At 42.3% G+C, this 13,203-nt stretch overlaps 1 protein-coding gene across 1 annotated transcript; it reads left to right on the forward strand.

The window, feature by feature from the left end:
* The first annotated feature begins 879 nt into the window (after window positions 1-879).
* CUNHXorf66 (chromosome unknown CXorf66 homolog) lies at window positions 880-12,832 on the forward strand. Its single transcript, XM_036305704.1, has 4 exons — window positions 880-964; window positions 10,556-10,703; window positions 11,965-12,295; window positions 12,677-12,832. The coding sequence occupies exons 1-4, from the start codon at window positions 880-882 to the stop codon at window positions 12,830-12,832; spliced, it is 720 nt and encodes a 239-aa protein (XP_036161597.1).
* Window positions 12,833-13,203: the final 371 nt, after the last annotated feature.

A 13,203-nucleotide genomic window follows, 5' to 3' on the forward strand; every position in this document is an offset into this window, starting at 1 on the left:
GCAAGAAATATTCAAAGTGATGAAAAGTAAGGACCTACAACCAAGATTACTCTACCCAGCAAAGATCTCATTTGGAAGTAAGGGTCAGATAAAGAGCTTCACAAACAAGAAAAGCTAAAAGCTAAAGGAGTTCATCATGACCAAACCAGCAATACATGAAATGTGGAAGGTATTCTCTAAGAAGAGGAAGAAGGAGAAGGAGAAGGAGAAGGAGAAGGAGAAGGAGAAGGAGAAGGAGAAGGAGAAGGAGAAGGAGAAGGAGAAGGAGAAGGAGAAGAAGAAGAGGAAGAAGAAGAAGAAGAAGAAGAAGAAGAAGAAGAAGAAGAAGAAGAAGAAGAAGAAGAAGAAGAAGAAGAAGAAGATTAAAAGAGATACAAAATATAAACAATAAAATGGCAACAAATATATATCAAAAATTTAATCTAAAAATCAAAATAAGAAATCTAATGATCAAAATAAACTGATGAATAAAATTGAGCCAGAGATATGGAAGCATGGAACAGACTGACAATTCTTAGAGGGAAGAAGGTGTATGTGTGTCAGGGGGGCGGGGGCGGGGCTGGAAGAGATTAACCAAAGATCTTACTTATGGACACAGACAGTAGGGTGGTGGAGGACTGGGGTGGGGTGGGAACTGGATGGAGGGGGCAATGGGGGAAAAGGAGGAAATCTGTAATACTTGCAACAATAAAGATTACCAAAAAAAAATGTCAATGCACTTAACCTGAGCTACACAGAAGTTCATGCTCTCCATGGTGAGATTATGATGTCAGAATATGACACACAATATAATGATGTCATAAACCCCTAGGACAGGCTGAACCATATTAAATACAGTAGCTTCCTTGGTAGAAGAAACTGTTGAAGAAAGCCCTGGACATGAACCTTTTTATTTTTGTCCTACTTTTGTCCATTTGGGCAAATAATTGTTTACATGAAAACCAAAGTGATGGATCTACTACAGGTATGAACCTAACCTTAACACCTAGAAATTATGATTATATTATGTATTCAAGCCTCTAATTAAACAAGCTAGCTGTGTTTACGAAGTCTTCTGTTAATTGAATGTTGCCATTAGTAGGACTTTAAGAATTTCTAGGACAAGTGAGAGTTATTATTTTTTAATATGTTTTTATTGATTTTAGAGAGAGAGAGAGAAAGGGAGAGGGATAGAGAAATAGAAACATCAATGAAAGAAAAATATTGATCAGCTGCCTCCTGCATGCCTTCACTGGGAATCTACCCTACAACCCAGGCACATGCCCTGACCAGGAATTGAACCGGTAACCTCTTCATTCATGGGTTGACACTCAACCACTGACTAAACCAGCAGGGCTATTCTGTTTTTAATTTATCTTTATTGTTAAAAGATTTACAAGAGTCCCCCTTACTTTCCCCCATTGTTCCTTGCCATTCCCACCCCCTCCCCAGGCCTTAACTGCACTATTGTCTGTGTCCATGGGTTATGCATATATGCGTACAAGTTCCTGGGTTAATCTCTCCACACCCCGCCTCCCTCTGAGATTCATCAATCTGTTCCATGCTTCCATGTCTCTGGCTCTATTTTGTTTGTCAGTTTATTTTGTTTAGATCCACATATAAGTGAGATCATGTGACATTTGTCATTCTCTGACTGGCTTATTTTGCTTAGCATAATACTCTCCAGGTTGCTCCATGCTGTCTCAAAGGATAAGCGATCCTTCTTTTTTAGAGCTGCATAGTATTCCATTGTGTAAATGTACCACCACTTTTTTATTCACTCATCTACTGATGGGCAATTGAGCTGTTTCAAGATCTTAGCTATTGTAAATAATATGAACTTAGGGGTGCATATATTCTTTCTGAATGATATTTTGTGATTCTTTGAATATATTCCTAAAAGTGGGATCACTAGATCAATGGCAGTTCCATTTTTATTTTTTTGAGAAAACTCCATACTGTTTTCCATAGTGGCTGTAGCAATCTGAATTCCCACAGGTGGTATACTAGGATGACCTTTTCTCCACATCCTTGCCAGCACTTGTTTGTTGATTTATTGATGGTAGCCATTCTGGCAGGTGTAAGGTGATGCCTCGTTGTCATTTTAATTTGCATCTTTCTGATGATTAATGAATTTGAGCATTTTTTCATGTCTCTTGCCATTTGTATGTCCTCTATAGAAAAGTGTCTATTTAGGTACTCTGCCCATTTTTAATTAGATTGTTTTTCTTCCTTTTGTTGAGTTGTATCAGTACTTCATATATTTTGGAAATTAATCCCTATCAGATGTATCATTGACAAATATGGTCTTCCATACAGTAGGCTCCCTTTTCATTTTGAGGATGGTTTATTTTGCTGTGCAGAGCTTTTATTTTGATGTAGTAGCATTTATTTTTTTTTCCTCTGATTCTCTTGCCTTAGGCCTTGTATCAGTGAAAATTGTGCTACATGAGATTCTGATATTTTTCTGCCTATATTTTCTTCTAGGAATGTTATGGTTTTATGATTTACATTTAAGTATTTTATTCATTTTGAGTTTATTCTTGCATTTGGTGTAAGTTGATAGTCTAGTTTCATTTTTTTGGAAGTACCTATTCAATTATCCCAACACCATTTATTGACAAGACTGTCTTTACTCCATTGTATGCTCTTGCCTGCTTTATCAAATATTAATTCAGCATAATGGCTTGGGTCAATTTCTGCAGTCTCTGTTCTGTTTCATTAATCTATATGCCTGTTCTTATGCCAGGACCAGGCCATTTTGATTACAGTGGCTTTATACAGCAATATAGCTTGATATCCAGTATGGTGATCCCTCCAACTTTGTTCTTATTTCTCAATATTGCTTTGACTATTCAGGGTCCTTTTTTGTTCCAAATAAAATTTTGAAGTGTTTGAAATCTGCTGTTGGTATTATAGGGATTGTATTGGATATATAGATTGCTTTAGATAGTATGGACATTTTAATGATGTTAATTCTACCAATCCATGAATATAGTATACTAGAGGCCCGGTGCATGGATTTGTGTGCTAGTGGGGGCGTGGCCTGTGGGGATCAGCCCACTGTGCGAGCACCACTCATCCCAGTCAGCTGAGCAGAGCTTCCACTGGGGGAGCGCACTGACCAGCAGGGGGCAGTTCTGTGTTGAGCATCTGCTTCCTGGTGGTCAGTGCACATCATAGTGAGTGGTCAGCTGGTCATTCTGGTCATTCCACCATTTGGTCACTGGGCTTTTGTTATATAGGATTCTTCCACTTGTTTATATCTTCTATCTCTTTCTGAGTCCCCACTGGGGTGCCTGGCCAGCCTGGGTGAGGGGCTGAGGGCTGTTTCCAGACTGACCAACATTCTGTAGTTTTCTGAATACAGGTTTTTACCTCCTTGGTTAAGTATATTACTAAGTTTCTTAATTTTTTTTGTTGCAATGGTAAATGGGATTGTTTTTTAGTTTCTCTTTCTGAGAGTCCATTATTGGTATACAAAAATGCCATCTATTTCTGGGTGTTAATTTTGTATCCTGCTACATTTCTGAAATCATTTATTATATCTAACTAGAGGCCCGGTGCATAAAAATTTGTGCACGGGGGGGGGGGGGGGGGAGGTACCCTCAGCCCGGCCTATGCCCTCTTGCAGTCTGGGACTCCTCGGAGGATGTCCACCTGCTGGCTTAGGCCCGCTCCCTGGGGAATGGGGCCCAAGCTGGCAGTCAGACATCCCTCTGGCAGCCTGGCAGCCCTCAGGGGATGTCCACTTACCAGCAGGGAGCAGACCTAAGCTGCAGTCAGACACCCTTAGTGCTGCTGAGGAGGCAGGAGAGGTTCCCGCCATCACCGCTGTGCTGGCAGCCATCAGCCTGGCTTGTGGCTGAGCAGAGCTCCTCCTGTGGGAGCGCACTGACCACCAGGGGAGACAGCTCCTGCATTGAGCATCTGCCTCCTGGTGGTCAGTGTGTGTCATAGTGACCAGTCATTCCCAGTCGTTCTGCTGTTAGGGTCAGTTTGCATATTGCCCTTTTATTATATAGGATAGAGGCCTGGTGCACAGGTGGGGGCCGGCTGGTTTGCCCTGAAGGGAGTCCTGGATCAGGGTGGGGGTCTCGCTGGGATGCCTGGACAGCCTGGGTGAGGGGCTGATGGCTGTTTGCAGGCTGGTCAAGCCCTCCAGTGGGGACCCTCACCCCATGGGGGTTTGGCCAGCTTGGGTGAGGGGCTGATGGCTGTTTGCAGGCTGGCCACACCCCCTTCAGGGTAGGGGTCCCTGCTGGATGCCTGGCTAGCCTGGGTGAGGGGCTGAGGGCCATTTTCAGGCTGCCCAAAGCCCCTTCAGGGTGGGAGTCCCCACTGGGGTGCCTGGCCAGCCTGGGTGAGGGGCTGATGGCTGTTTTCAGACTGACCAAGTCCCCTGGCAACCGAAGCTCCCAGCCTTTCTTTCTTTTTTTTTTTTTTTATTCACTCCAGCTCCGTGGCCATGGCAACTAGAAGTAGGTATCTGGGGTTTATTTACTTCTATAATTGAAACTTTGTTGCCTTGAGAGGAGGCAGCAGCCAGCCAGTAAGCTTGGCTTCTTCCATTGCCGGGGCAACCAAGCCTCCTGCTCACGGCCAGCTGGAAGCAGGTATCTGGGGTTTATTTGCCTTCTATAATTGAAACTTTGTTGCTTTGAGTGGAGCTCAGATCCCGCCGCGGCAGGCAGTAAGCTTGGCTTCCTCCATCATTGGGGCAACCAAGCCTCCTGCTTGCTCCAGCTCCGTGGCTGCTGGCCACCATCTTGGTTGGGTTAATTTGCATATAGTAGCTCTGATTTGCTGGTGGGCGTGGCTTAAGGCATAGTGAAGGTATGGTCAATTTGCATGTTTGTCTATTATTAGATAAGATAGTTTTTTAGTGGAGTCCTTAGGTTTTCTATACAATATCATGTCATCTGTGAATAATGACAGTTTTACATCCTCCTTTCTAATTTGGATGCTTTTTATTTTTCTTCTTGTCTGATTGCTGTGGCTACAACTTCTAGTACTATCCTATCTAATAAAAGAGAAACATGGTAATTAGCGTACAACCGCTACCCTTCCCATTGGCTAATCAACAAGATATGCAAATTAACTGCCAGCCAGGATGGCAGCCGGCAGCCAGGCAGCTTGAAACTAACATGACGCTTGCTTGCTTCAGTAACGGAGGACTCCAACGTTCCCCTGCCTGCCTTGCCGGCCTCTGAGCTTGCAGTTTAAGAAACATTGTAACAAATATAGAAGCTAAACAAAACCCCAGAAACCTCCTTTCAGCGAGCCCAGGATCTCAGAGCTGGAGTTCTACATTGTTTCAATTATAGAACCCAAACAAACCAGATACCTTCTTTCAGCAGCAGAGGCCTCAGAGATGGAGCCAGAGCTAAAGCTGGCCCAGAATAAAATTAAAAAAATTAAAAAAGGAGCAGTTGGGAGCTGCAGTCTGCCTGAAAACAGCCCTCAGCCACTCACCCAGACTGGCCAGGCACCCCAGTGGGGACCCCCACCCTGAAGGGTGTGTGACCAGCTGCAAACAGCCATCATCCCCTCACCCAGGCTGGCCAGGCACCCCAGTGGAGAACCCCACCCTGATCCAGGACACCCTTCAGGGCAAACCAGCCAGCCCCACCCATGCACCAGGCCTCTATCCTATATAGTAAAAGGGTAATATGCCTCCCAGCACCAGGATCAGCGGAGCCGAGAGGCCTCCCGGCACCGGGATCAGCGTGACAGGGGGTAGCGCCCAAAACCCCTGATTGCCCTGCGGCTCTGTGTGTGACAGGGCGTGGGGCCACAACCTCCCTATCCGCCCTGCTCTGTTAGTGACAGGGGAAGGCGCCCCAACCCCCTGATCAGCCCTGCTCTGTGCCTGATGGTGGGAGCTCCCCAACCCCCTGATCGCCCTGTGGCTCTGTGTGTGACAGGGTGCGGCGCCTCAACCCCCTGATCGGCCCTGCTCTGTGTGTGACAGGGTGCGGCGCCCCAACCCCCCTCCCCCACGTGCCCTGCTCTGTGTGTGACGGGGTAGAGCCATAACCTCCCCATAGGCCCTGCCCTGAGTGTGAGAGTGGCGGGGCCCCAACCACCTGATCGGCCCTGCTCTGTGGGTGATAGAGGGTCGTGCTCCAACCCCCTGATCCGCCCTGCAGTGAGTGTGACAGGGGGTGGTGCCCCAACTCCCCTATCGGCCCTACTCTGTGAGTGACAGGGGGGAGCTCCCCAACCCCTTGATTGACCCTGCTCTGTGCGTGACAGGGTACGGAGCCCCAACCCCCCTGATGGGCCCTGCTCTGTGCGTGACAGGGGGTGGCGCCGCAACCTCCCCATCAACCCTGCCTTGAGTGTGACAGGGGGCGGTGCCCCAAACCCCCAATCGGCCCTACCCTGAGCGTGACTGAGGGTGGTATCGCAACCTCCCAATCTGCCCTGCTCTGAGCCTGACCAGGGGCTGCACCTAGGGATTGGGCCTGCCCTCTGCCACCAGGGAGCAGGCCTAAGCCAGCAGGTCATTATCTCCCGAGGGGTCCCAGACTCCGAGAGGGCACAGGCGGGGCTGAGGGACCCCCCGAGTGCACAAATTTTTGTGCACCAGGCCTCTAGTCCTATATAATAAAAGGCTAATATGCAAATTGTCCCCAAGGGCAGGAGTTCAACCCACCAAGAGTTAGATGTGCACTGACCACCAGGGAGCAACGGTGGCAGGCATCCAGGGAAAGGGAGGCTCTGGCCAGCAGCCGGCAGTCACTATCCATGGACAAATTTCATGCATTGGGCCTCTAGTGTTGTATAAATATGGTGAAAGTGGACAACACTGCCCTATTCCTGCTCTTAGGGGAAATGGTTTAGGTTTTTCCCATTGAGTATGATGTTGGCTGTAGGTTTGTCATTTATGGCCTTAATTATGTTTAGGCGTGATACCTCTCTTTCCACTTTGGTGAGAGTTTTTATGAAAAAGTGGGTGTTGGATTTTGCCAAATGTTTTTTTTCCTGTATCTATTGATATGATCATGTGATTTTTATCCTTCATTTTATGTATGTTATGTATCACATTTATTGATTTGTGAATATTGTACCAGCCTGTGGCCCTGGAATAAATCCTACTTGGTCATGCTGTATAGTCTTTTTAATATATTGCTGGATCCAATTTGTTAATATTTTGTTGAGGATTTTAGCATCTATGTTCATCAGGGATATTGGCTTGTAATTCTGTTTCTTTGTAATGTCTTTATCTGGTTTGGAATTACGATAATGTTGACCTCTTTAAAAGAGATTGGAAGTATGCCTTTCTCTTGGATTTTTTGGAGTTGTTTTCGGAACATAGGTGTTAGTTCTTCTTTGAATATTTGGTAATACTCCCTTGTGAAGCCATCTGGGCCAGGGATTTTGTTTGCTGAAAGTTTTAATTTTATTAATGCTTCAATTTCTTCAGTTGTCATTGGCCTGTTCACATTTTCTGATTCTTCCTGATTCAGTTTTTGAGGATTGTATTTTTCTAGGAATTTGTTTATTTGATCTAGGTTGTCCAGCTTGTTGTCATATAGTATTCCTTACAATCCTTTGTATTTATGTGGAGTCAGTTGTTTCTTCACCTCTTTCATGTCTGGTTCTATTTATTTGAGTCTTCTCTCTTTGTTTCTTGATGACTCTGGCTAGAGGTTCATCTATCTTGTTTATATTTTCAATGAACCAGTTCTTGGTTTAATTGGGGTTTTTTTGTATTGTTTTTCTTAGTCTCTATGTCACATATTTCCACTCTTCTTATTATTATTTCCTTCCTTATTATTCCCTTCCTTCTACTAACTCTGGGCTCTTCTTGTAGTTATCTTTCTAATTCTTTAAGTTGTAGAGTTAGTTTATTCAAAATTTTTCTTTTTTCTTGAGGTAGGCCTATAGTGCTATGCACTTCCCCTCTAAGGACTGCTTTTACTGGCTTCCATAGATTTAGGGTGGTTGTGTGTTTGTTTTTATTTGTTTCCAAGAAGTTTTTTATTTCTCCCTTGATTTCATTGGTAACCCATTCGTTGTTTAATAACATGCTATTTAGCCTCCATGTGTTTGAATGTTTTGTGGTGTTTTTATTGTAATTGATCTCCAGATTCATACCATTGTTATCTGAGAAGTTACTTGATATGATTTCAATCTTCTTGAATTTATAGAGACTTTGTTTAAGTCCTAACATGTGGTTTATCTTTGAGAATATACCATGTTCACTTAAGAAGAACATATATTCTGAAGCTTGGGGGTGAAATGTTCTGTAAATATCAATTAAATGCATTTGATCTTGTGTGTCATTTAGGGTTGCTGTTTTCTTGTTGATTTTTTTATCTAGAAGTTTTATTCAGTGTTGTCAGTGGGGTTTTTAAGTCCCCTACTATGACAGTATTGCTGTTCATCTTTCCCTGTAAGTCCTCCAGAATTTTATTATATATTTGTGTGCCCCTATATTGGGTGAATATAAGTTTATCAGAATTATATACTCTTGTTGTATCAATCCATTTAGTATTATGAAGTGACCTTCATTGTCTCTTGTTATGGCCTTCATTTTGAAGTCTATTTTGTCAGATATGAATAATGTTATCCCAGCTTTTTTTTTTCATTTCCATTGGCCTGAAAAAAAATTTCCATCCCTTCCCTTTCATCCTTTGTGAGTCTTTTATTTTCAGGTTCATACATATTTCCAGACAGCATATATATGGGTCATGTTTTATTACTCATTTACCTACCCTATGTCTTTTGATTGGAGCATTTAATCCATTTACATTTAATGTTATTATTGATAGGTACTTATTTGATACAATTTTTATTCTTTTTAAAAAATATTTATGGTTGAGAGTATTTCCCCCCCATTGCCCCTACCACCTAGTTCCCACCCCGCCCCAGGCCTCCATCACCCTACTGTCTGTGTCCATAACTAAGATCTTTGGTTAATCTCTTCCAGGCTCCCCACACCCTTCCCTCTGAGATTCGTCGGTCTGTTCTATGCTTCTATGGCTCTGATTCTATTTTATTCACCAGTTTATTTTGATCATTAGATTTCTTGTTTGTTTATTATGATTTTTTAGATTAAGTTGATGATATATTTGTTGCCACTTTATTGTTCATTTTTTATCTTTTTTTTTTCTTCTTCTTTGCCTTCTTCCTCTTCTTAAATAATACCCTTCAACATTTCATGAAATACTGGTTTGGTGGTGATGAACTCCTTTAGCTCAGAAGGAAGAGGGAAGGAGGGCATAGGAAGAGCTTAACCAAAGAATTTATATGCATATATGCATTACCTATGGACACAGACAGTTGGGTGGTGAAAGCCTGGGGTGGCGAACCAGGTGGAGGGGAGCAGGTAGGTGCTCTGCTTTTGAAGAAGGCAGGGCGAGCTAGCTATACCGCTCACCAATATGGCAGCACAAGCCCCACAGGCAGCTTATCAAGGCAGAAGGGCTGGTTGTTTGGGACCAAGGTTCAGGTGTGCCTGACTACCCCTAGCCCATGTGTCAGGGCTTTGGGTCTCAGCAGTGAGGCCATGCATGCCTGCCTGTGGCCTAGGGGCACTGGGACATACCAATTCCCACTTTCTCCTCCCGTGGAGGACCCTCAGGCTCCTTCAAAATGGTGCACTCTCCAACCTCAAGCAGAGAGAAGCTCAAGCAGAGCTACACGAAGCAGCAGTGGGCAGCGCCTCTGCTAGGAGCTCTCGCACTAACAGAAGCCCACCCGTACTCACACCCCCTGAACAGTCTCCCTTGCACACACTCACCCACTCACACTCTCACCCTCACTCTGGACTTGCCCACTGCCATATTGGTTCTTTCCTGAGAGTTTTTATTCTTTTTTATATATTTTAGTTGATTTCAGAGAGAAAGGGAGAGGGAGAGGGAGAGAGAGAGATAGAAACATCAATGATAACAGAGAATCATTGATTAGCTGCTTCCTGCACGCCCCACGCTGGGGATTTAGCCCACAACCTGGGCATGTCTCCAGATCAGGAATCAAACCATGACCTCCTGGTTCATAGGTCAATGCTCAACTGTGGAGTCATGCCAGCCGGGCTAGAGTTTTTATTCTTTGTGAAAAATTCAAGCAATATTAGAAGCATAAAGAGTACAGACATATTGTCTCCCTTCTCTCCCCTTCTCTACCCAATCCACCAACCCCAGTCCCCAACCAAAGTAGATAATACTATGTGAATGAATCTGGCATGGTATCTAACACATAGTAGCTTTCAACAAGGGTTTTACTTATCCCATCTTCCTTCCCACCACACATTAACAATCAAGTGCATTCACACATATAGAAAACATACACACAGACTCAAAAACTTACTAGTAAGCAATGGGGTGAGAAAGCCATGAGGCAGGGGTTAACCCAGGTAATTATACTGATTAGCCAGAGATGTCTCCCAGATTTGGCTTCTAGATTGTGGTTGGGGACATAATAGAAGGAAGGAAATGATGGAACATTTATGCTTTAAAAAATCACTGATGAAGAGAATTTTGAACTATAGTGATACACAACTATGAAAATGGAAGTAAACTTGGTTACCTAACACATTTTTTTGGTGATACAATTTCTTTGACAGGAGCTAAGCAACTTGAATCATCACAAACAGAAGACAGCAGAAAACATATATTTATTATAGTAGTTGGTATTATGAGCACAGCTTTTATCTGTACTTTTTGCTGCCTCCATTATAATTGTTTGAGCAGAGATGCCCCCGAAGAAAAATTGTAAGTTTTACACTTTGAATTAAGAATGCAAGGTGTGTGTGTGTGTGTGTGTGTGTGTGTGTGTGTGTGTGTGTACACATATAGTGGAGGTTTCATTCTTGTGATTACTTAATGTTAACTTTAGACTTTTAAAGAGCTACCAAGATCTTGAGGATGGATGCCTACACTTAAATGATATCACCTCTTAAATATTCTCAAGTACATTATCAACTTTAACCAAAGCTATCTTCTATTCAGGATTCAGCTGAGCCCCACACTATTAATTTCATTATAAATTGAGTCTAGAAAAATAGGGCATGACTATCTGAATAATATAGGGAGACTAAAAACAGGGAGGGAGAGGGAGTTGGGCCTGCATTCCAAAGACAATGAAACATTTTGGATAATCTACCATTTTAAGATGTATTAACATGAAAAGTTATTCACTGTTCTTATTATCTCAGTTCCTGCCTTTCAGATAGAATGATCAGTCTGGCTCTAATATATTGTATTGATTCTCTAAATATTTCCCAATCCAAGTACTGGTGACTAGAATATGTTAATGTTTCCTTCCTTTAGTTTTAGAGGAATACTGTGAATATAAATATGCATGGATAGATAACTTGATGTTATAAATATAATAGGAAAATAAGACTGGTCTAAAAAGTTTATTTTTTATTGTAACAAGTTGTGACATTTATATATCAGTTCTGTATCAACACGTGACTTTTGTATAAAAGGTTTAATTTTTGGAATAAATGAAATTCTCTCTCAGTAGTAGATTTAAAACAAGTTGCTATTATTCAATAGATAGACTATATTGTTATCTAATGTGGTGAAATAGTAAAATCTCTGAAAAAAGAAATAGCATGAATTCAACAAGTTCTTATCTGTAACCTGAGTCATGGCTTTCACCACACTCCAATTCTAGTAGGGGTTCAATTTCCCTACTAGAGAAAAAACAAAGACCAAAACACTAAACTGACAAAGTAGCCTTTTTTGGTGATAGCAATAGTGCTTTATTGTTTTATTGATTTTAGAGAGAGAGGAATGGAAATGGAGAGAGAAATAGAAACATCGATAAGAGAGAAACACCAATTGGGTGCCTCCTACATGCCCCCTACTGGGGATCAAACCCACCACCTGGGCATGTGCCCTGACTAGGAATCAAACTGGTGACCTCTTGGTTCATGAGTTGATGCTCTACCACTGAGCCACTGGCCAGGGAGCAATAATACTCTTTCATTTTAACTATCATACTCCAAATTTTCTATATTTTCAGGGTCAAGAAACGTGTAGCATCCAAGTCATCCAAGTCATTCAAACTATTCAGTAAACACAAGACAGACAATGAATGTACTCCAGAGAAACAACCCATGCTATCTGGTATAGACATGTTATCAGAGCTCTCAAGTCAAGAAAGAACATTCATATCATCCAGTTCAGAAAATGTAATCAGGTCCTCAAGTTCAGAAAAGTCATCTAAACCATCTAGTAAAACAAAGTTCATCAAGCCATCAGATCCAAAAAGTGTGTCCAGGTCATTCCACCTGGGAAAGTCATATAGAAAACACAGTCTAGATAAGCCACATAAGCTAGTTTATGCCCATAAGGTAGGCAGTTATGACCATTCATCCTACCCAAATAGGGCAGTCAGTCCAACTTCAATAGCCAGTCTACACTTTCCACTGGAGTCAACCAAACCACATCATCCAACCTGTAGAAGAAGTCAAACCTTGCTACCGGAGTCATCCAGTTTAAAGAAATTTACCAAGTCTCCCATACATCATAATATAAAAAGATCAGTTATTGCAAGTAGGGCAGACATGTTATCTACGTCTCCATTAGTCAAGTCTTGTGCACACTATATGGGAAAAAGACCTGTTTGCAGAACACCTGAGTCTTTGGTTAGTGATATTTCTGAGGTCAAGAATACAAATGCTCAAAACCCACCTTTCCCACGTGAAGAGTTTTTTTCCAAGTGTTTTCATAAGGTAGATTCCAGAGACTATGCATTCCATGGCGATGTGAAGAGCAGTGATGATGACAGTGAGAGGGAAATAACCATTTTTTGCAACGTGAGACTCAAAGAAGTCATTGTTAATAAAACCACAAGTAATAAAGAGCTCAATAAAAACAATCACCTGTGAAGAAGAAAATTTATACCTACTATTTTATGCTCACCATCCTTAAAGATACACTATATAAAGAGAAAATCCACTTGGCAATCACTATTGAGATTAGTCCTGTCCATCTTGGAGGCAATTTATTTTAAAAATATTAATTAAATGCATGAGATAACAAATGGCTTTATTGTAATTATTACTGCATTTTAAAGGCAGAAGGCTCTTTTGATGATTCTTATTTTGATCTGGTCACTTGGATGGGAACCATAAACATACACAACTCTAGAAAAGAGTTACAAAATAGGTACCCTGGACTCTTCCTTCCTTTGGAGTTGCCCTCAAAGTCCCAACACAATTAGCTTTATTTTTTAATGTTTACATAGAGTCTTCACAGT

Source organism: Myotis myotis, unplaced genomic scaffold (assembly GCF_014108235.1).
Source record: "Myotis myotis isolate mMyoMyo1 unplaced genomic scaffold, mMyoMyo1.p scaffold_m19_p_4, whole genome shotgun sequence".
NCBI classification, from domain to species: domain Eukaryota; kingdom Metazoa; phylum Chordata; class Mammalia; order Chiroptera; family Vespertilionidae; genus Myotis; species Myotis myotis.

Excerpts from the sequence above, each read along its gene's own strand:
- CUNHXorf66 (XM_036305704.1), top strand. The coding sequence starts at position 880 with ATGAACCTTTTTATTTTTGTCCTACTTTTGTCCATTTGGGCAAATAAT. Across the intron at positions 10,704-11,964 it reads GATGCCCCCGAAGAAAAATT|GGTCAAGAAACGTGTAGCAT; the intron begins GTAAGTTTTACA and ends CTATATTTTCAG. Across the intron at positions 12,296-12,676 it reads AGCTAGTTTATGCCCATAAG|GTAGATTCCAGAGACTATGC; the intron begins GTAGGCAGTTAT and ends TGTTTTCATAAG.